The following is a 23525-nucleotide window of genomic DNA, read 5'->3' as shown; positions in this document are numbered from 1 at the left end:
GCCCCACAACCAACCACAGGCAAACAAACAAAAACCAGCTCAAGCCTGGGCGGCGAGCTTCGGCCCGGGTCTTCCCGGGTGTGTCACCCCGGGGTACGGGGCTCCCCATCCTTGCTCCTCCCCTCCCTCCTCCCGTCCCGCTCCGGCCGTCCAGCTTTTCCCGCTCGCCGGCGGCCCCGCCTCCGGCCCCCCCCCCTCCCAGGCCCGCCCCGCGCGCCGGAAATCCCGGAGCGGATCGCGGAGGCCGGGCCTCGCGCGTGCGCACGGGCAGCGCCGGCGCGGCCGCGGGTCGGAGCTTCCTACCGAGCCGGGCGCCGCCGCAGAGCCGCTCGGCCGCGCTGCCCGCCGGGTCGTCGGCTCCCGCTCCGAGCCCGGGGCCGCGGGCCGAGTAAGTGTCCAGCTGGGGTCCCGGGTGAGGGGGCGCGCGCCGGCCGGGAGGGCCGTGCGGCGGCGGTGCCCGCTGAGGGGCAGCAGGTGCGGGCCGGGTCTGCCGCCCGCGCCCGCCCGGGGCGCCCCCGGCGCGGTGTGCACCCCGGAGCCCCCGCCCGGCGCTCTGCTCACCTGTCCGGGGCCGGGTGCACACCTTCCCGGACCCGCCGCACACCTGTCCCCGTCGCCGTGGGCGGGGCCCTCCCCCGCGTCGGGGTGCGGGGGGGGTGCTCCCCGAGAACGGGCTCCGCCCTGCCCCGCGCCCCGCCACGCCCCCCGGCCGCGCTCACCCGCTCACCTCTGCCCCGCGCCCCCAGCACCCCCTCTTCCCGCCCAGCGACCACGCCCTCCGCGCAGGTCTCCGCGCTAGGACCCCTGCTGTGCGGTGTGTGTGTGTGTGTGTGTGTGTGGGGGGGGGGGGTCTGGGGAGAGTGAGCTAAAGGTATGGGCTGTGACACACCCCTTTAGGTGATTTTATTCCATCTAGTATGTTATATATTGCAGATGTGTGATAGTCATATATTCACGTGCGTGCACACGCAGTCTATATGTGTATGCATGTGTATACGTAAGGATGTGTGTATCCTTTTCTTTGTCGGTTGTGGGGCTTGAACTCAGGGTCTGGGTATTATCTCACACTTTTTTGCGCAAGGCACTTTGAGGCACAGCCCACTTCCGGTTTTCTGGTGGTTCATTGGAGGTAAGAGTTTCAGGGACTTTCCTGCCTGGACTGGCTTTGAACCGTGATCCTCAGATCTCAGCCTCCTGAGTAGCTAGGATGACAGGTGTGAGCCACCAGCGCCTGGCCTTCTATTTTTTTTTTTTTTTTTTTAATGTGCCAGTACTGAGGCCTCAGGTTATCATTTGACTTTTGCCAAGACTGGGCCCCTACCACTTGAAACACAACTCCACTTCTTGCATTTTTTGGGAGTTAATTGGAGATAAGAGTCTGGGACTTTTCTTCCCCAGGCTGGCTTTGAACTGTGATCCTCTGATTTCAGCCACCTGAGTGGATTACAGGTGTGAGCCATCAGTGTGCACTCAGCTTGAACTAGTGATTTAAAAAATCTTCCTCAGGTAGCTTTCTTGATGTCAGACAGTAGCACAGTGAGCAGTTTTGGGGGACCTATGGATTTACAGGTCTAAACATTTGTCCAGGCGTGATTGTGTGAGTGTGTGTGTGTGTTTAAATTGTTAGACCAGTGATATAGAGGGAAAAACAGTTGTTAGGAAACGTGGTATCTAGGACGTTGGTAAGAGGCAGGGAAATTGGAAGTCCAAGGCTACCTAAGCAAGACCTTGTAGAGAAAAACCAAACCAAACCAGAAATAATCCATGGAGACATTGTTCACTTAGCAGAAGAATTACTTGTCTGTCGATTACAATTGAGGGGTTTCCAGTATATTGAGTGTTACAGCCATCACCATTCCAGAACATTTTCTTCACCCCAAAAAGAAACTTGTGCCCTCATCACCCACAGCCCTCACAGGCCCCTGGCAGCCGCTAATGTACTTGCGTCTGTGGCTTCACATTTCATTTGAGTGGAATCTAAGTCATGCTTTTACCCCTTTTCAGCTTGGTTATAGTCAAGGTAAGGTCTCACTTTGCACCTGAGAGGGCCTGGGCTCCAAACCTCCTCCCTGTGCCTCCATTTATCGCTAGTGATGACAGGAGTGCACCTCTGTGTCCAGTCATTGGCTGAGATGGAATCTCAAGAACTTTTCTGTCCCGGGCCCAGAGCCTTGAGCTGTGGTCCTCCCATCTCTGCCTCCCAAGTGGCTAGGATTATAGGCTTGAGCCACTGAGCTCAGCTTGTGTCTCCCTTCTTTTTATTCAGCATGCCGCTATCAAGGTTCATGTCGTAGTGCACACTACTCGTCTTTATCACTGCATAATCTTTTTTATTTGGTCATGGGGCTTGAACTCAGGACCTGGGTTCTTTTCCTCAAGGCTAGTGCTCTACCACTTCTAGTTTTGTTAATTGTAGATAAGAGTCTCACAGACTTTCCTGCCCAGACTGGCTTTGAACTTTGATCCTCAGATCCCAGCCTCCTGAGTAGCTAGAGTGACGGGCGTGAGCGCTGGTGCGTGGCTTGCATACTGTTCTATTGTGTGCTGAGTCTGCATTTCATGTGTCCATTGGACATTGGTGTTGTTTTCACCTTTTGTCATGAATAATGCTGCTTTAAGTTTGTGTGCAGGTTTTAGTGTGGACACATACTCGGATCTCTTGGGTAACTACCTAAGAACTGCAGGGTTGAAGAAGGAAATGTATTTTTGGTGTGTTTGCGTGTGTCCTAGCTTTGTCTTAGATGCAGGACTGCCTCAGTGCAGGGGTGTCCTCAGCCACATTCTCCTGGGAAGGCCGGAGCGGGGAGCGCGGAGCCTGAGCTCCAGCTGGCTGTTGAGTGGGTGGTGAGCTGTCCTGGAGCCCAGCTTCACTGAGAGGTTGTGGAGGGTTTGTTTCTTCCCCAGGATCCCGCCTCTGTCAGATCTGTTTCTTCTGAAGTGAGAGGATACTTGAATGAGAGGGGAAAGTTCACAAGAAGTTGGGTCCGATCCCGAGTGGCTCCTGCGACAGTCTTTGCTGCGGTGTCCTGGCAGGGCCTGGGTGCGGTCCTCCTCGGCTCCGCACAGGACAGGAGGGCCGCGGGGGACTGCTCCTTTACTTCATAGATTGAGCGACTGGGTTGCTGGGAAAATTGAAAACCCCAAACTACTGCTTCCTACTCACCAACATTTTATGCAAGTAAGATTTGTTTTTGAGGCTGTCACCCAGGCTGGTGTCTTAACTCCCAGAGTTTATCAGTTCTCTCTCTCTTTTTTTTTTTTTTTTTGGTCAGTCATGGGGCTTGAACTCTGGGCCTGGGCGCTGTCCCTGAGTTCTTCAGCTCAGGCGAGCATTCTACCACTTGAGCCATAGCGCCACTTCTGGTTTTCTGGTGGTTCATTGGAGGTAAGAGTCTCATGGATTATCCTGCCCTTTCCTGTCCCAGCTGGCTTTGAACCGCAGTCCTCAGAGCTCAGCCTCCTGAGTAGCTAGGATGACAGGCGGGAGCCACCGGTGCCCGGCTTGTTTGTCTTTCTTTCACACACCTCTTTCCTCAGTCTCGTGTCTGAGGCCCAGCGTCCACCAGCCTTCAGGCACAGTGAGCTGTGTAGAGCTGCATCCAGTGCACCTTAATTTGGCCCATGGCAGAAGTACCCTATAACTCGTTGGGTGGATGGGAAGGCCTGAAGGTCTAAACTGAATCAGCCTGCGGAAATACTCAACTTTAAAGCATTTGGTGTTTTTTTTTTTTTTTTTGTTGGTTGTGGGGTCTGAACTCTGGGCCTGGGAACTGTCCCTCAGCTCTTCAGCTCCAGGTGAGTGCTCTACCACTTGAGCCACAGTGCCACTTCCGGCTTTTTCTGTTTATGTGGTGCTAAGGAATGGAACTCAGGGCCTCATGCATGCGAGGCAAGCACTCTATCACTGAGCCACCTTCCCAGCCCCTGATTTTCTTCCTTATATTAATTTGAAACATTTTGAAATACCAAATATACAATATTTGAACATATACTTTGTCTAATATATAATACTTAGAGTACATTTTTAATGCCATAAAATTTAAATTACATATAGAATATATGATGTTTCTATATAGTTATGTGGATAACCAAACAAAAACCCCTATATGCCTAACCCCCCACTTTAAATAAACATGACTAGTACAAAGTTTTCCTTTTTTTTTTTTTTTTTGTTGTCATGGGGCTTGAACTCTGGGCCTGGGTGCTGTCCCGCAGCTCTTCAGCTCAAGGCTAGCACTCTACCACTTGAGCACAGCACCACTTCCGGCTTTTTCTGCTTATGTGGTGCTGAGGAATGGAACCCAGGGCCTCATGCATGCAAGGCAAGCGCTCTATCACTGAGCCACCTTCCTAGCCCCTCCTTTTTTTATTTTTTTATTTTTGGCAGTCCTGGTATTTTGAACTCATGACCACTTGCTGAGTAGGTACTCTTATTATTGAACTCTGCCTCTAGCCCTGAGTTTTGCTGTTCCTTATTTACTTTAGCTGAATGGAGTTATCCTAATTTCTATTTATGATTATTCTTTTTGAGATAAGGTCCTACTTCCTGCTTGGTATGTGCCTAGGTACTAGCCCCCTGTGTTAGGCTTCCTGGTAGCTCAGATAACACACATGCTACCAGGTCTCCATTGAGAAGTTTCATGAATTTTTTTTCTGCTCCAGCTGGCCTAGAACCGGTATCCCAACAATTTCAGCCTCCTAAGTAGCTAGGATTACAGGTGTAAGTCACCCTGCCTGGCATGACTAGTACTTTGAAGCCTGCTGTTTCTCTTGCAAACAGGCAAACCACATTCTTCTTTGCCATCTAGGTTTCAAAGTGCCAGGTCTTACCTGTGCTCTTTCATCCATTTGAGGAGATTTTTGTATAGATATAGGGGCTCACCTGTAGTCTTTTTAATGTAGATATCCAGACTTTTTTTTGTGTGTGCCAGTCCTGGGGCTTGAACTCAGGGCCTGGGCGCTGTCCTTGAGCGTCTTTTGCTCTAGGCTTGCACTCTACCACTTGAGCCGCAGCACCACTTCCGGCCTTTTCTGTTTATGTGATGCTGAGGAATTGAACCCAGGGCCTCATGTGTGCAAGGCACTCTACCACTCTACCACTGAGCCACCTTCTCAGCCCCATAAAGTCTTTCTTGAAGTGAAATAAGCATCTTAAAAGGACAGAGGTGCTTATAGACATGCAGTGCATAGAAGTAGAAGGCAGTGCGCTGGGGGGCTGGGGGTGGAGGCTGGTGGTGGAGTTTGGCGTTAGAGGAGGAGGGAGCTCGGGATGGGGGGTGGACTCAATCTTAAAACCAGCACATTCTATGCCTATTTTACCACCACAGAGCCTTTCTTTTTGGTCATGCTGGTGGTTTTGACCGCTTTTTCTGGATCGCATGGAGGTGGGCAGCTCTGACGTGTCAGCTGCCCAGGCTTCCTCTTCAGAGATGGCTGCTGGCACCTGGGCCCCAGAGGCTGGGTGGCTGGCTTCCTTGTGCATGCATTTCCCGTTGGCCTGGCTTTCCCTGTGCTCTGCAGTGGCACGGCCCACAGGTGATGTCCCGGTCTGCGCGGGCCTGGTTCCATCCCGAGGCCTCACCCTCGGTGTGCCAGCACGGTGCCCACTGTGGCCCTGTTGTCCTCTGACTGTGCAGCCGTGCTGGGATGGCGCGCACCTCGCACGGCCTGTGGCCCGGTGGGCTCGGTGGTTCCCGGCAGCGCGGTGTCCTTCCTCTGACTCCACACTCCCCTCCGGCCTGGGGGCTCGCGCGGGGCCTGTGGAGGCCGGGGCGCGGTTAGGGTGTGCACGTCCCGCTTTCCATCCGCTCAGAGCCTGGCGCTTGGGGAAGCCCGCCCCGAATGCTGAGCAGGTGCGTGACGGGATTTGGTGCGCGGAAGGTGCCCGCCGTGGCCTCTCAGGAAGGGAAGGTCTGTCTTGCGTGGATTCGGTGGGTTCTCAAAGGGGGCTCCCTGCCTGCACCCCCGGACCCCCGCCCCGCGGGAGCGGGCTGCTCAGGCCTCCCCCCTCCCCCGCAGGCCTCCAGGATGAGCGTGCCCGACTACATGCAGTGCGCCGAGGACCACCAGACGCTGCTGGTGGTGGTGCAGCCGGTGGGCGTGGTGTCGGAGGAGAACTTCTTCCGCATCTACCGGCGCGTGAGCGCCGTCAGCCAGCTCAGCCTGCGCGACTCGCAGCGCGCGCTCTTCATCCGCTACCGCCACCACTACCCGCCCGAGAACAACGAGTGGGGCGACTTCCAGACGCACCGCAAGGTGGTGGGGCTCATCACCGTCACCGACTGCGCCTCGGCGCGCGACTGGCCGCCGGCGCTGGAGAGGTTCCAGGTGCAGAAGGAGCTCTACGGGGCCACGCTCTACGACTCCCGGCTCTTCGTCTTCGGCCTGCGGGGCGACGTGGCCGAGCAGCCGCGCCCCGACGTGGCCTTCTACCCCAGCTACGACGACTGCGCCTCGGTGGAGAAGCGCATCGAGGACTTCATCGAGTCGCTCTTCATCGTGCTCGAGTCCAAGCGCCTGGACAGGGCCACCGACAAGTCCGGGGACAAGATCCCCCTCCTCTGCGTCCCCTTCGAGAAGAAGGACTTCGTGGGACTCGACACGGATAGCAGGTAGGTGTCCTGAGGGACCGGCCCCAAGGCCTGGCTCCGGGGCTGCCCCAGCCGAGGGCCTGACAAAGGACGGGGCTCCCTCGCCCAGCTGGGCCGTCAGACCCATTGCCACGCCGCTGGCGCAGCCTCAGGAGGCTGAGGGCTGAGGATCGCGGTTTGAAGCCAGCCGGGCAGGAAGGTCCAGGACACTCTTAGCTCCCAGTGAGCCGCCAGAAAACCAGAAGTGGAGCTGTGGTTCCAAGTGGTGGGGGGCCAGGCTTGAGCAGGAGAGCTCAGGGACAGCGCCCAGGCCCTGAGTTCAGCCCCATGACTGAAAAAAAACAAACAATTTCCCAGTGATTTTTAAAAACCGGGGTGACCAGAGTGAGGTTGTGGGGACGGGGAGGCCTCTGGAGGGAGGTCCCTCAGGAACCAGTGGTTCCCCTCTGTGACGGCCCCCTGGGACCCCTGGGTGCTGGCCAAGGCAGCAGCCTCCCCCACCCCAGCCCCAGAAACTAGGCTAGCAGGACATAACTGGAAGATTTCCCTACTGAAAAAAAACTTAAAATGCCCCCCTTATCCACATTTCAGATGTATTAAAGCCTATTTCAACTGTCCTTTATAAACGTGGCTGCCAGAGACCCTGCGAGTCCGTGGCCGCCCTCTGCTGCCTGGTGCTGCCTCAGAGCCTCCCCTTCAGCTTTGCTTGACAAGGAAGCGCTGAGTCTAGACTGGCAGGAACCAGGCCCTTGGTGGGAACCGAACCCACGGCTCTGACCCCCAACTCTCTGTAGGTGCCAGACCACTGATAGCCCAGCAATGCCACGGGTGTCACCAGGGCGCCCCAAACAGCCCCCGGTGTGAGCAGTGTGGCCGCTCTGTGTTCCAGAGTCTGATAGGGCTTCCTGCTGCTGGGCTTTCCTTGGACTAGAACTGTAGATTAGCTCTTCTTGAACTCCCTCTTTTGCCATCTTTGCCTCCATGGCTGAGCCTGGGCAGCAGCTTTTGCCAGCGGGTCTCTGTTCTCTGCCCTGTGGTCTGACTGCCCCTTACTGGCCTGGTGGTATTGACAGCCGCCCCCCACTTGATTCTCCTCTGGGTGGGGTTTCTCCCTAGGGGGATCAAACGACGTGCCGTGCCGTGCTGTGCCTGCCACAAAATCCTGTGCTTCTGGAATTTCTCACAACCACGTAGTTACTTTCTTGCTGGTGGCATGTCTGAGGAGGAAGTGTTACAAAACTACAGAAAGTAGGCCAAGTCTGGCCCTGGCAGTTGGGAGCGTGAGGGGGCCTCTGTCAGGCTGCAGGCCATGCGGTGCAGGGTCTCTTTTTGGCTCTAGGAAAGGACAGGCCTGTCTGTACCGTCCCCGGCAGGGGAGCGCTCCACGGCCCGAGTTGGGGTTGAGGCAGCAAAGCTTAGGAAGCAGAGCCGCTCCATTCCCAGGGAGCCTCCTGCCCAGCTCTGGCCTCACTGCAAAGCCTTTCCCAGCTCCATGCCCAGCTCTGTGCAGCCCCGAGCTCTTCCAGCCCTGCAGCCACCTGTCAGGGTGGTGGGGAGTGAGTGGCCCAGCCCTCGGGGCCTCAGAAACTCCCTGAGGGAGCCCCTGGGAGTGAGCTCTGCTCCCACCCTCGGGCCAGTGCCTTTGTCCTTTGCTATATGAACAAAGGGACATTTGTCAGCTGTCAGCTTCCACCAGTGAAGTGGGTTCCACAGGAACGGCGGAGCCTGCCAACACTGCCGCAGCCTGTTCACCGGGGGTAGATCATGGCCCTCAAGGGCATGTCCACTCGAGATTACGAGCAGTCGTCCCTCAAAGTTCAAAAAGAAGCTTGGTGAGCCACGGTCTGATCCGCGCTCTGCCCACTGGTGATCCTTGCCTCTCAGGACTCCAGCTTCCGTTTCCTGCAGGGCTTCAGAGTGTTGCCCTGGCCTGTACTCCTGCCAGTGTGGAGCTGCGGGGACACGTGTGCACCACGCCCCGTTTGGGTTTGGCACAGTCTGGTAGTCCTTCCCAGGCTGCTGGGGAGTGTCCGTTTCTCATCGGAACCGAGGGTGGGTTTTGTACATATAGCTATCAACACTCTTTTTGTTCTTGTATGTTTCTAATTTTGCTTGTTCCTCTTCCTTTCCTTTTCTTTTCCTTTTTCTCTCATACTGCCCTGTGAGTATGTTGTTGGGTCTGAAAAGGTAGGCTGTGAATGGATTGCCCCCAAAGTAGCTAGCTTTCCCTGTGTGCTGATTCATTGCCTTCACCGCTTTCAAGAAACAACTAACGGCTGCCTACCTCCGTGTCTCATTCTCACATGTCCTTTAGTTGTAGCATTTTAGTCCATTGGTATGTGATATTTGTCAAATACCTGCTCTTTTTTTTTCTTAGTGACAAATGAGCCTGCACTAATTTTTTTACTGCAGTGCGGTGGCAGTGGCTTGGGGGCTGCAGAGGCCTTTCCGTGGCTGTTCAGCTGGGCCACAGCAGCAGCGCCTCGCTTGGCCCCAGGCTTTCAAGCGAGAAGCCGGCATGAGGTTGGCGCGGCTGTGGGGTGTGCATGGTGGCCGCTGGCAGGTGCAGACGTGTGCTGGGGGCCGCTCCGCCCTGCGCCTCTCCTCTGCGTTCCCGGAGCCTGCATCCACTCTCCTCCACTCAGCCGCTGCTCCCCACGAAGGGCAGAGGCTCCTCCAAAACTCTCTGTGAGGGCTCAGGGAAAAGTCCGAGATCTGAATAGCTACGTTCACTTGGGCCTTGTGAACCTGTATCACGGGTTGCCGTGGACGCAGGGACCTGTATCACGGTTGCTGTTTCCTGTGAGCCTTTGCCTGCGAGCACATGGAGCCAGGGGCGGTCTGGGGGCTCCCCGCAGCCATGGCAGGCCTTCCCACCCTAGGCTTGCCGCTTCCCTACATGGCCAACACAGCCGCTCTGCCCCGGTGAGGCGGTGTCACAGCTGGTGATGGGGTGGTGCTCCTTCGTGTCACAGATGCCTGTGGTCAGCCCTGCCGGTCAGTCTTCGGCTGACCCAGATCCCGGGGTCCCCACTCGCACTTGGCCCCCAGGAGCCTCATTGCCTCTCTTCTGCTCTGGCCCAAGCGCCAACACTTGCATTCTCTGTTTCCTTTGCTCTGGTTCAATGGGCGGGGCGCCAGGAAAGCAGTGCGGTTGCCAGTGTGGGAGCCGGGGCTGTTTCCTGGGAGACGGAGAGCGGGAACCTGTTGGCTGCCGCGGATCCCGCGGTCACCGTGAGAATAGCTGGGTCTGGGTCGGTCCTTGCCTGCTCACTCCTGCGGACATGTCAGAGCCATATGCAGTGGCCCTCCTGGCTCACCTTCAAGGAACAGACCGAGTAGTGCCCTGATTCTCGACTGCCCCCCACAGCGGGGCCGTCACCGAGGGGCTCAGCACCTAGTTGCTGGGTGCTTGCTGCCGGTCAGGCCGCGCCCACAAGCCCTGCTGGGGAGTGTTTTGGAGAGAGGGCCACACTTGGGCTTTGATAGGTTTGGGGAGTGAACTGTGAGGAACTCGGCCACTGGCTGGGAGTGAGGGGCGACAGGGCAGGGTTTGCCCTGTGGCCGGAGCTCAGGCAGCTGCGGGGGCAGTGGGGAGGGTGGCAGGGTGGCATTCCCAGACTCAGGGCGGGGGGGGGGGGTGTCTGATGAGAGAGGAGATGGAGTTGGGAGGGAGGAGGGCTGTTGGATAGTTCTGGAATAGTTCCCTCCCAGTCCAACTAGACTTAAAGACACAAACGTTCTGAACATTGATATGGGCTCTTTGATCCCTCTGGCTGTGAAGGCAAGTAGGCAGTGTGCTTCGAGGCTCTGCACTGCTGGGGGAGGGGAGGGGACTAGCAGGACCTGTGTCAGGCCGAGCCAGCCACCCTGCCCTACCTGCATATGTCATTCGTGTTGCTGACAGTCCGAGGCAGAGGGCCCGGGTGGCAAGTCCAATCTGTGAGCAAGAGGCTTTCTCAGAGAAGTTGTCATTGGTCCAGCATCACACAGCTAGTTGATGAGGTCCAAAGTGTGTCTCCTTTATTCCACTTGGAAGTATAAAGCAGGTGTTCTGGAGCCTTCCAGGAAAGCCTCTCCCACATAAGCACTCATGTTCTAATTCATGAGGCCAGTCCTCTTTGCACTGGTGTTTAACCCCCGCCCTCCAAATGAGTATCATCTCATGTTTATGTCTGCAGTGACATGGCTACAGACAGTGCGCACATACGAAGATAATGCACATTTGCATAACACAGGCATGCCTGCACTTTGCTTCTTTTTTTTTTTTTTTTGGTCTGGTCATGGGGCCTGAACTCGGCCTGGGCGCTGCCCCTCAGCTCTTCAGCTCAAGGCTAGCACTCTACCACTTGAGCCACAGCGCCACTTCCGGCTTTTTTCTTTTTGCTTATGTGGTGCTGAGGAATCGAACCCAGGGCCTCGAGCATGCAAGGCAACCGCTCTACCACTGAGCCACCTTCCCAGCCCTGCACTTTGCTTCTTGTTTGTGGTGGTAGGGATGGAGCCAGGGCCCAGCAAGGTACACACATTTTCTACCACTGAGCTGCACTACAGCTCTGCTTCCGAACGTTCCAACTTTTCAGCCCTCCCTTCATCCAGTGGAAGGTAACCCAGCCGCAGGGCCAGTCCTGAGCGCCCTTATAGAAGCATGTCTTGTTACCCAGGTTCAGTGTAAGAATGTTCAGATGGAGAAAGTCAGCACCGATGTTTGTCTCCGGTTCTTCTGAACCTATGCGCTGCATTGCAGCTTTAACTTCCTATGTGGAGCCTGCTCTAACTTGGCTGTGACTTGAGCTTTCGCTTTGCCACCCCAGCACCTTGCAGAGGGTGTGATTGCGCTCGCTCACCGGATGCCTGTAATCCAGGGCCCTCACCCCAGGATACTTCAGTGCAGTCATGAATGGGAGCTGTTGTTTAATTATGCGAAGACTTCTAACTCTGCACAGTACTCCCCTCATAAAAAAAAGAGATTGCCTTTCTCAAAGTTCCTTGGGATTTTAATAGCAAACTATTTTTTCAGTGCTTGCTTCTCGTTGGGTTTGAGTATAATGTTTCTTTGTCTGTAACTGGTTTATGAACTGGAATACTAAACCATTCTTTCCCATCAGCCACACAAATAGGACCAAAATCACAAAAAAGTACTAAATATTTTCTTTTCTCTGATCGTGTCATGAAAAATAGTACAGCCTCTAGCTTTAATTGGATTTTTCTGACATTTATTTGTTTTTATTGCTGTGCTAGTGAGCAAACTCAGGGCCTCCAGCATGCAGGGCCTGCCTGCTCCTCTGAGCTGCTCTCCAGCCCTCTGCAGCTGAGGGTAAGGGAGGGAGCTGTTGTTATGGTGTGTGGTAGGTGCTTCATCCAGCTTCTAGAAGGCATCTTTCCTTTATCTGCACAGCCTGGCCTTTGCCTGGGACTTCGCTGAGACAGGTTGTAGTTACGAATTACATGATCCCAGGTATTCTATAACCCCACACTTAGCGCCTGTGTTGTAGGCGTGAGGAAGTGATGAGCATCCTCTGGTGAGGCCCGGGGAGCAGGCTCTGCGGCTCGGGACCTTGAAGCTCCCATGGTCTTACAGTTTATGACAAACTAAAAGCATGTCTGTTAATATTTGCACTTTGCATTTGCTTTAAGTTTGTTTTGACTGTGGATTTCTCTTTTTAAACCATAGAAAAGAGGTTCATTTAAGCTCTTTGCATGTTGCTTCTTTAGTGCGTGTGCCAGTACTGGAGCTTAAACTCGGGATCTGGGTGCTATCCTGAGCTTTTGTGCTCAAGACTAATGCTCTACCACTTGAATCACAGTTCCATTCCTGGCTTTTTTGGATAGTTAACTGGAGATGAGAGCCTCATAAACTTTCCTGCCCAGGCTAGCTTTGAAACATGTCCTCAGATCTCGGCCTCCTAAGTAACTAGGATTATAGGCATGAGCCACCAGTGCCTGCTTAATCTCCCTCTCAACTTCTCCTGCCCCTTCCCCCCTTTCCTTCCCCCCCTTTTCTCACTCCCTCTCTCCCTTCCCTCCTCCCTTCTTCTCTTCCTCTTATCCTCTTTCTCCTCTGTCTTCTTTCTTTCTTTCTTTTTTCCTATTTGACTCCTAGGGCTTGAACTTGGGGTCTGGCACTGCCCATGAGCTCCTTTTGCTCAAAGCTAGCACTCTACCACTTGAGCCACCGCTTCATTTCTGGCTTTTTTGGTTATGTATTGGAGATAAACTTCCCGGGCTGACTTTAAACTGCGTTCTTCAGATCTCAGCCTCCCGAATTGCTAGGATTCCAGGTGTGAGCCACTGGTGCCCAGGTACCCAGTTAATCTTTTTCTTTTTTTCTTTTCTTTTTTGCTTGTCCTGGGGCTTGAACTCTGAGCCTGGATGCTGAGCTTCTTTGGCTTAAGGCTAGCACCTTACCACTTTAGCCATAGTGCCACTTCTAGCTTTTTCTGAGTAGTTTATTGTAGAGAAGAGTCTAATGGACTTTCCTAACCAGTCTGGCTTCAATCCACGATCCTCAGATCTCAGCATCCTGAGTAGCCTGAATTCCAGGCATGAGCCACTGGTGCCTAGCTAATGCTGCTTTTTCTTTTTTTTCTTTTTTTTGCCAGTCCTGGGGCTTGAACTCAGGGCCTGGGCTATGTCTTTGAGCCTCTCTGTGCTAAAGGCTAGAGCTTGAGCCACAGCACCACTTCCAGCTTTTTCTGCTTATGTGGTACCGAGGAATCAAACCCAGGGCCTCATGCATGCAAGGCAAGCACTCTACCACTGAGCCACCTTCCCAGCCCCTAATGATTTTTTTTGAGTCCAGTCGTGGGGCCTGAACTCTGGGCCTGGGCACTGTCCCTCAGCTCTTCAGCTCAAGGCTAGCACTCTACCACTTGAGCCACAGCGCCACTTCTGGCTTTTTTCTTTTTGCTTATGTGATGCTGAAGAATCGAATCCAGGGCCTCAGGCATGCAAGGCAAGCGCTCTACCACTGAGCCACCTTCCCAGCCCCTCTAATGATTTTTTTAAAGTTACTGTTTCCTGTGTTTTTTCCATGTCCATTAGGCATATTCAGTGCTCATACAGTTTTAGCAGTTTAAACAATTGTTCATAAAAGAATTCAAGGCTTCTAAAAGGATTTGAAAACTAACATTCAGAGAAGAAAGGGTCTGTGACTTTTTTTTTGTTGGTTGTGGGGCTTGAACTCTGGGCAGCTGTCCCTCATCTCTTCGGCTCAAGGCTAGCACTGTAGCACTTTGAGCCATAGCACCACTTTTGGTTTTCTGGTGGCTAATTGGAGATAGGAGTCTCCTGGATTTTCCTGCCCAGGCTGGCTTTGAACCATGATCCTCAGATCTCAGCCTCCTGAGCAGCTAGGATTATAGGTGTGAGCCACTGATGCCTGGCATGCTCTGTGACTTCTTGCAAGACTGAATTTGGGTGAGAAAGTTTGAATTGTACCAAAATAGGCATAACATTTTTTAGTTTTTTATATCATAGCCAACAGGAAATTAAATTTTTTTTAAAGTTATCTTATTTTTTTTACATTTCTTTAGCCCTTTTTGCTTTTAATTACTTTTTGGACAGAACCTCCTCCTCTTTTTTTTGGCCAGGGCTAGTCTCAGACCAAGATCCTCCAACTTGTGCCTCCCGTGTAGGTGGGGCTACAGGTGTGCACCACCGCACCAGGCTAAGGAGTCCAGTTTTTTTTAAAGTTGAATTTAAAATACGTTGAGTATGTATTCAGAACGGTGCATGAAAGGGTGCATGAGGTCTGAGGACCTCAGGATGTGAAGGAAGGGCCTGCCCGCAGGGCTGCTATGCGGGGCAGGGTGGCATGCAGGCACGTGAGCAGGACGTGCCCGCCCTGGGGAGCCAGCACACCTGCTGCATTGCTGGGTGACTCTCAGGCGGACAGAGAATGTCCCGCCTCTTATTTAGTGTTCTGGGAAGATGGAGAATCCCTAGAGTATGTTATATTGAGGATGAGATGCTTACAGTGGTCACCTTATTCCCTAATAAATCCAGCAGCACGTGACACACAGGTAGGAACCTTGGACTTTGAGATCTTGACCTTTGCCCTCCTTTCCCTCATCTTACCTTGGTCCTTGTCCCGAGTGCCCTTGGTGAGCCTCGGATCACTCTGCAGATAGGACCCGTGCAGTACTGTAGTGGATGGAGCACACTAAAGGCCACTAAGCCTGAGGAAAGGGCCCCTTGGGCAGGTATTGGACTAGGGTGGTGAGAAGGGCCAGCAGATGGTGTCTCGTGAACCCGGGTCCTCTGGAGCTGTCCTGAGGACCCTTTGGGGCTTGGAGCTGGGGCAGGACGGGATGGGGTTGTGCTGTAGGCAGGCCCGCTGGCCCGTGTGCAGGGGAGGCAGGGGGCGGCGGCGCTGTTGGGGAGGCTGTGGTGGTGGTCACCTTCCCCTGGGATGGGGAGCAGGCTGATGCCACGCTTTTTGTAAAGGGCTTGCCAGGGCCAACCTCGCGCTGCCGTGCAGCAACGCCAGGTGTCTCTTTTCCGGCTACAGGTCGCATGGAGCAGTGTCTGGAACAGAAAGCTGAATTCCAAGGTAGCCAGAGGCCGTGCAGTTGAGGGAGTTAGGTCTGCGTGGGTAACTGTGACTGAGAGCTCTCAACCACTCATTTGGTTAGGCATATTGCTCTTCAGGATTCTTGTGGGTGTTCAATCTGGATTAGATTGTTTTCTTGGTGAGAAAACACATACAGCTCTTTTTTTTTTTTTTTTTTTAATGTAATACTCAGCCAGGCGCTGGTGGCTCACGCCTGTAATCCTAGCTACTTAGGGGCTGAGATCTGAGGATTGTGGTTCAAAGGCAGCCTGGGGGGCTGGGAAGGTGGCTCAGTGGTAGAGCGCTTGCCTTGCATGCATGAGGCCCTGGGTTCGATTCCTCAGCACCCTATAAGCAGAAAAAAGCCAGAAGTGGTTCTGTGGCTCAAGTGGTAGAGCGCTAGCCTTGAGCTGAAGAGCTGAGGGACAGCGTCCAGGCTGAGTTCAGGGCCCATGGCCGACAAAAAACAACAACCACAACAACAACAGAACAACCAAAAAAAGGCAGCCTGGGCAGGAAAGTCTGTCCACGAGATTCGTATCTCCAGTAAACTACCCAGAAAAATCTGGAAGTGGCATTGTGGCCCAAGTGGTAGTTCCTTGAGTAAAATGCAGCTTGGGGACAGAGCCCAGGCCCTGAGTTCAAGCCCCAGGACCGGCACAAACAACAACAATAACAAAAAACCAACAAAACCCCTCCCCCAATGTGAAAATAAAACTTTTTTGTACTAGTGCTGCAATTGGCAACATTGAAAGGTCCAACCCCAGTGTGTCTAAGTGACATGCAGAGTCGAGGACTTATACCCACGTTACCTTTAAAAAATCACCCAGAAGTTGAGGTTTGGAGTCAGGACCCCTCCAGCCCTTGAAATTGGCAGTGACTGGTGCTGGCTTCAGTAATAGAGCTACCTTCTGGTATATCTTAGCAGTGGGAAAGGTGAGCAGCACCCTGCTCTGCTAGCCCCAGGGCGCATGCGTGGGTTGATAACCATGTGTTTCCATTGCATTTTGTCTTTCAGACATTATAAGAAGCGGTGCCAGGGGCGCATGCGCAAGCACGTGGGGGACTTGTGTCTCCAGGCCGGAATGCTGCAGGACTCCCTGGTGCATTACCACATGGCCGTGGAACTTCTCCGCTCTGTGAATGACTTTCTGTGGCTTGGGGGTAAGGCTGTGTGATGACGGAGTCCCATAAAATAGTGCTCTGGTCTGTCCTTGTGGCTGGGGATACGGCTGCTCTGTCCTTGTTTCAACTGTTGGTTAGAATCAGAGGAAACAGTAAAAGGGTCTGGCGGGAAGGGCAGGAAGGACTAGCAGCCAGCCTGTGCTGGTTGCCACGAGGGTTTGCGGCAGTCCTGGGCCTTCTCCGCTGCCCCCTCCAGCCGCCCGAGCCGTGTCCTGGGAAGGAGGCTCAAGCTTCCTTCTGCCTGCTCTTAGCACAGAGCGCTCTGTGTGGCCACCATTGTCATCACCTCCATCTCTCGCACCCCGCATGCCTCGACGGGGAATACACGGAGGGTAGTTATGTTCAGCCAAAAGTTGAATAACATATGGCAGTCACTGCAACACAGCTGGACGTTGGAAGCGAAGTGTTAAGGCCATGTGTGGTGGGATTCCATGATAAGAAATGTCCAGGGGCAGGAAGGTGGCTCAGTGGTACAGCGCTTGCCTAGCACGCACGAAGCCCTGGGTTTCATTCCCTCAGTACCACATACACAGAAAAAGCCAGAAGTGGTGCTGTGGCTCAAGTGGTGGAATGCTAGCTTTGAGCAAAAGAATCTTAGGGACAGTGCCTAGGCCCTGAGTTCAAGCCCCAGGACTGGAAAAAAAAGCAAAAAAGAAATGTCCAGGGTCGCAAGCCCACTGAAGAAGATGGCAGATGAGTGTTGCCTGGGGATGGGGGAAAGCATGCGGAGGGACTGATGACGGGGGGGGGGGGGGGCAGCAGGCTTTTGGGGATACGGGTATGGGATGTGTTCTGGCAGCAGGCGGTGGTCATGTTGTCATAACGGTGAAAAATGGAAAACTGAGTTGCACCATGTGGGCAGCTTCTTACTGTACGTGAACCACCTCAGTTTTAAAGACTGAAAGGAAAAAGAGCAGAAAGAGCCGCTTTCTCTTGCCCTGGCGGGCCGCAGAGCCGGGCGCTGTGGGAGGAGTCACCTGGGGGGAGGGGCCAGTGTGAACCAGGCATGTCCAGTGTGTTTTGGGGGGCTCCCATAATTCCTGCAGATAGATGTTTGTAGTGGCTAAACTAGGGCTCTGTCTTGAGGGTGACTGTTGAGGGTGCCTGCTGTCAGCCGCTTAGAATAAAACGTCACAGTGAAGTAATGAAGTAAGTTCTTTTATAGAAACTGAGTGGAGAACACCTTTAGTATCAGACGGGCTTGATGGCCTCACGCAAGTCCATAGTTTGGCTTCTTAAAGAGGTGGAGAAAGCCGGGCGCTGGTGGCTCACGCCTGTAATCCTAGCTACTCAGGAGGCTGAGATCTGAGGATCCCGGTTCAAAGCCAGCCCGGGCAGGAGAGACCGTGAGACTCCTATCTCCAATAAACCACCACAAAAACCTGGAAGTGGCGCTGTAGCTCAAGTGGTAGAGCGCTCGTCTTGAGCTGAAGAGCTGAGGGACAGCGCCCAGGCCCAGAGTTCAAGCCCCACGGCCGACAAAAAAAAAAAAAAAAAGAGGTCGAGAAATACAAGAGGGGAAGAAGGTGAGGCCTGCCTGGACTAGTGGGATGCGAAGAGGGGCCGGCGAAGGGCTCACTGTGTTTGTGGGAACAGGGTTTGGGGGCTTTGCTGAGGTTGCTGGCTCGAGCCTGTCTAGCACATGTAAGGTAAGGGTGGGCAGCTGGCACTTGGCACTTGCTGGTGCAGGGACTGTGCTCGCCTGCTTGCTCCCTGCGTGCTGAGGAGCTCCTGATAGAGGGGCCCTGGCTGTGGAGGAGCCTGCCTCCTTCCACACCTGCTCTGCCGGTCGCCAGCAGTTAGTTGTCCAGGAGCATTAGGTCTGGTGTAGGCATGGCCGGATGTAGAAGTCACTGGGAGAATCAAGCAGTCTGTGGCAAATCGGATACCAAAGAAACCTGTGTACACGTGAGCCTGCCCTTCTTCCTCTGTGCGATTTTGTTTGGGAGAACACTTATTTTCCATAAAAAATGGTAACTTATTACTGCTTTACTACTATGAAGGAGTGAGTACCTACATCTCCAAAGAGATGTAAAAAGAGAATGTTGGCAATCTCAGTTTTATTTTCCACCTTGGGAAATCTCTGCAGTGGGAACTATGTTTACAGCAAGGTTTCTGTGTTTTTGTTTTTGTTTTTTGTAATTAAAATATTAAAAAAATTTTTTTTGGTCATGGGGCTTGAATTCGGGGTCTGGGCGCTGTCCCTCAGCTCTTCAGTTCAAGGCTAGTGCTCTACCACTTGAGCCCCAGCACCACTTCCTGCTTTTTCTGCTTATGTGGTTCTGAGGAATCGAACCCAGGGCCTTATGCATGCTGGACAAGCACTCTACCACTGAGCCACCTTCCCAGCCCAGTTTCTATGGTTTTTAGTAACTCTTAAGCACATCCAGCAGTTTTGGTCCCAAAAGTTCCTTGAGTTTTCTCAAGTTTCTATGTAAAGCAAAACTTTAGGTTTGATGTTTTGCTGGGGAAATTGGCTTTCACAAATGAGCCAGCTGTTAGAACCATTCTTAGCCTCTGCAGTTAGAGTAAGTCACCCAGAACACTGACTGATGGATGGTGTCCTTTCTCATGACAGCTGCCTTGGAAGGGCTGTGTTCTGCTTCTGTCATCTACCACTACCCCGGGGGCACTGGCGGGAAGACCGGGGCTCCGAGGCTCCCTGGAAGCTCACTTCCTTCAGAAGCAGCCAACAGACACCGGCCAGGTGGGTGCTTTTCCTCCAGCCTCAGCTCACTGGTAGTTCGTAAAATAAGCAAGAGTTCGTTGCTTTGTCTCCGGAGTTAGGCTGGACCAGTGCCGACATAGAGTGTAAGCTGTTGACTCAGAAATCTTGCACGTAAGATGCTTTCTTCCTGAATAGTTCTAGGTCTTAGCTCACCGCCACCAGTCGACTTCTGGAACCTGTGAATGAAATCCCATGGTGGGGCTTGCGGGTCTGCCTGGGCCTTTTCCGTCATTCCTAGGTATTGAGTGAAGCTAGTCCCAGAATCATATTTTTTTCTTTCTTGCTTTCTTGCTTTCCTTCCTTCCTTCCTTCCTTCCTTCCTTCCTTCCTTCCTTCCTTCCTTCCTTCCTTCCTTCCTTCCTTCCTTCCTTCCTTCCTTCCTTCCTTCCTTCCTTCCTTCCTTCCTTCCTTTCTTTCTTTCTTTGTCTCCTCTCTTTTTCTTTCTCCGTGTGTGTGTGTGTGTGTGTGTGTGTGTGTATACATGTGTACATGTGTGTGCAAGTGTGCCAGTTCTGGGGCTTGAACTAGGGCCTGGGTGTTGTCTGTAAGCTTTTGTGCTCAAGGCTCAAGCTCTACCTCTTGAGCCACAGCTCTACTTCCTGCTTTTTGGTGGTTAGTTGAAGATAAGAGTCTCATGAACTCTCCTGCCCTAAACTGTGATCCTCAGATGTCAGCCTCCTGAGAAGTACAGATGGGAGCAGCCAGCAGCTGACTCCAGAATCAGTTTTAACACCTAGCTCGGTAGTCAGGCTACTTCTTGTTTTCTTGGTTGGTGAGGTTCTAATGACGTAAGCTTGATTAGCACCAAGGAAGAGGAGGAACAGACCCACAAATGCTGAGTGAATCTGAACTTGGACCTTTCATGAATGCACTTGCCTTTAATGGTCGTGATGGTAATGAATGAGGCCTGACTCAAGGCCAGCACGGAAGCTGCTAGATATTTTTTGGTCTCTGAGAGGTTTTGAGTATCCTGAAGAAGCAAATCGTGTTCCCCTCCCCCCAAAGAGAAAAGAGTAGTTAATGTTGGATGGGGGAGCCAAGCTGAATTTCTTCTTCCATGACTCTCCACCCCTCCCCCCCCAGCTCCTCTGTGGGAACCAGGTTCCACAGCAGACCCTCCGATTCCAGACATGCTGTGTGGGGGCTGCCTAGACAACGCCATGATGGTTCTTCAGGCTATTTTATTGTTTTTGGTTTTGTTTTCTTTTGGTTGGTCATGGGGCCTGAACTCTGGGACTAGGTACTGCCCTTCAGCTCTTCAGCTCAAGGCTAGTGCTCTACCACTTGCCACAGTGCCACTCCCGGCTTTTTCTGCTTATGTGGTGCTGAGGAATCGAACCCAGGGCCTCATGCATGCAAGGCAAGCACTCTACCACTGGGCCACCTTCCCAGCCCTGGGTTGTTTCTCTTAAGAGATGTCCTCTCTTCTCCCAGCAGTTCTTGCTGAGGGTTTGCTAATGTGTTAACTGTCTTGCTGATATGATTAGCAAGACTAGAAACTTCTTAGGGTAATGTTTCATTTTTTTTTCCCCCTTGATAAACATAGGCAAAGGAAGTTTAAGGGAGGACTTTTTGTGGAGTACAGAAGAGTCCTTATTTAGCTTTTACTGTTGAGGGAGGCTGTGGGGGAAATACTCAGTGATGTCTGTGTGGCAGTTGGGGGAGAGGAAGCGGCTCCACTCCTGTGGAAGCTGTGGAGGGTCACCTACCTCAGGTGGGAGCTCAGGCGGAGTTCCAGAGCATGCAGTAATTGCACAGGGGGGAAGCTTCCATTTCCCTTAGGTTTTACTCTCAAGGTCTGGCAGTTGTAGTGGCAGCCTCATTCATGCAGGAGACACTGAGGCTAGTTCACAGACAGAGTATCTCAGGTCCAATGGCACTGCCCGGTGGCAGGGTCAGCATCAGCATGAGCTGGAGCAAGCTGCTTACTCTTTCTTTTTTTTTGTTTGTTTTGATGGGTCGTGGGGCTTGAACTCTGGACCTGGGTGCCCTGAGCTCTTCAGCTGAAGGCGAGTGCTCTACCACTTACTTGAGCCACAGCACCACTTCCGGTTTTCTGGTGGTTAATTAGAGATAAGAGTCTCACGGACTTTCCTGCCCGGGCTCACTTTGAACCATGATCCTCAGATCTCAGCCTCCTGAGTAGCGAGGGTTACAGGCATGAACCGTCGGCGCCAGGCTAAGTTGCTTACTCTTTGTGCCTCAGTTTCCTTGTCTGTAAAATGGGGCAATGGCAGCTCCCATACAGAGAGTAGGTGTTGGCACTTGGTGGTGCTGGCGGCTGTGATGAATGTCATGTCTACCGTTGAGCATCACAGTCGCGTAAGTTCAGGAGCACTGGTCAAAGACTGTACAATGCACACTCAGATCGTATAGCTTCTAAACACATGTCCTTTGAGAAAAGTAAGGTTTCCTTATTAAATTAGAATTATCCTAGTTTTTGAAAAAGAATGCTGTCTCTTTTTCCATTAATTTTAGTTTTTAAGTTGTGTTTGAAACTTCACTGCCTTGGCATTGAAACATTAGGGCTACAAATTCTTTTTTTTTTGTCAGTGGTGGGGCTTGAACTCTGGGCCTGGGAGCTGTCCCTCAGTTCTTCAGCTCAAGGCTAGCGTTCTACCACTTGAGCCTCAGCACCACTTCTGGCTTTTTCTGCTATGTGATGCTGAGGAATCAAACCCAGAGCCTCATGCATGCCAGGCAAGCACTCTACCTTTGAACCACCTTCCCAGCCCTACAAATTCTTTCTTCTGAGGTTTATATGCAAACCTGTAAGTCTGTGATTAATGGATAAAACTTCAATTTATTCAGAAATGATTGGTTCTGTGGTAGAGCCAGGCATGTGCAAAGTTATGAGTTCAGTCTCACACCAAATTAAAAGTTATTTGGGCATTTTTTTCAATAAATCTACAGAAAATTGCTCATCATTGACTTGTGTTTCCTTTTTTTTTTTTTTAACTTTCCCTTTGGCACTAGAGTTTGAACTTTGAAGTCAAGGCCTTGGTGCTCTGTCACTTGAGCCATATCCCCAGCCCTTTTTGCTTTAGTTATTTTTGAGATAAGATGTCCTGTTTTGCCTGGGCCAGTCAGAGCTGCATTCTTCTCACTTAGACCTCCTGAGTAGCTGGGACCACAGAGGTACCCCACCGTACCTGGCTAGGTGGCATATTATGTGGGGTCTTACTTTTTGCCAGAGTTGGCTTCGAGTAGCTGGGATTATAGGTGTAAACCATATTCCTAGCTTTTTTTTTTGTGCCCATCCTAGGGCTTAACTCAGGACATTGCCTGAGATTTTGTGCTCAAGGCTAGCACTCTATCACTTGAGCCACAGTTCTACTTCTGGCTTTTTTGGTCATTAGTTGGATAGAAGAGTCTCATCTCTTCTGACCAGGCTGGCTTCAAATTGTGATCCTTAAATCTCAGCCCCTTGAGTAGGTAGGATTATAGGTGTGAGCCACGGGTGTTTGGCTAACTTTTGAACTACATGTCTCAGCCTCCTGGGAACTGGGATTACAAGCACGAGCTACCTCATCTGATTAATAAATGCTTCTTGATGGTTATCTCTCTTTTCTGTCCATCTGAGCCCAGTAATACTAGTCATCATTACCCAAATCACCTAGCAGGGCTGGGTGTGGCTTGGTGTTCACCATTCATCATGAGCACGTGTTCATCTTTCCCGGAGACCTGGTCTGTCCCTGCACTGGGGATGAAAACAATGGGTTACCTAGCTGGAGTCCGTTGAGCCCCTCAGGCCGGAGGCTTAGTATCAGTGCTTTACTCTGGTCCCTTTGTGGCCAGCGTTTGGGGGTAGGAACCAGGTCTCCTTTTACAAGTAAGGAGACTGAGGCCAGGTGACTGCCCTAAACCACTGGTGTGAGTGGCAAGGTTAGGATGTGAGCGTGAGTTGGCCTGACTTCACAAGAAGAGGGGTCGGTGAGCATGAGAGACAATGGTGGCAATTAAAGTCCTTACAGCCTTCCACTAGTGCGCTTTACTCACAAGTCAAGACGGAACGTTTTTTATGTTTTTTTTTTTGTTTTTGCTTTTGCTAGTTCTGGAGCTTGAATTTAGGGCCTGGACATTGTCCCTGAGCTTTTTTTGCTCAATGCTAGCACTTTACCACTTGAGCTACAGTGCCACTTTCAGCTTTTTCTGTATATGTGGTGCTGAGGAATCCGACCCAGGGTTTCATGCATGCTAGGCAAGCACTCTACCCCGGAGCCACCTTCCCAGCCCTTCTGTTCTTCACTTTGGAAGCATAAAACCAGCACATAACGAATGATGCCAGTGTAAAAATGAAGTGACTTAAAGCTGGTGCTGCTGCCTGTCATCCTATCTACTCAGGAGGCTGAGAGCTGAGGGTTGATGTTCAAAGCCAGCCTGGGCGGGAAACTCTGGAACACTTTATCTTTAGTAAGAAGCTAGACGTAAAGCTGTGGCACAAGTGGAAGACCAGCCTTGAACAAAA

The 23525-nt window shown here is 52.5% G+C and overlaps 1 protein-coding gene across 3 annotated transcripts in view; it reads left to right on the top strand.

The window, feature by feature from the left end:
- The first annotated feature begins 320 nt into the window (after window positions 1-320).
- The window catches only part of Trappc9 (trafficking protein particle complex subunit 9), a 454043-nt gene continuing 430838 nt past the window's right edge, over window positions 321-23525 (top strand). For 2 of the 3 annotated variants that reach the window (XM_042699917.1, XM_042699915.1), the window contains exons 1-4: window positions 321-388; window positions 6019-6611; window positions 16163-16308; window positions 18908-19036. In XM_042699917.1, coding sequence (XP_042555851.1) covers window positions 6028-6611; window positions 16163-16308; window positions 18908-19036 — 859 coding nt within the window. In that variant the 5' untranslated portion in view covers window positions 321-388; window positions 6019-6027. Of the gene's footprint in view, window positions 389-1107; window positions 1130-6018; window positions 6612-16162; window positions 16309-18907; window positions 19037-23525 lie in introns of those variants that run through there. The other variant, XM_042699916.1, reaches the window with a different exon arrangement.

This window comes from Dipodomys spectabilis, unplaced genomic scaffold, assembly GCF_019054845.1.
Source record: "Dipodomys spectabilis isolate Male_0828 unplaced genomic scaffold, ASM1905484v1 ptg000264l, whole genome shotgun sequence".
Lineage (NCBI taxonomy): Eukaryota > Metazoa > Chordata > Mammalia > Rodentia > Heteromyidae > Dipodomys > Dipodomys spectabilis.
This window is presented reverse-complemented; position numbering and strand designations above follow the sequence as displayed.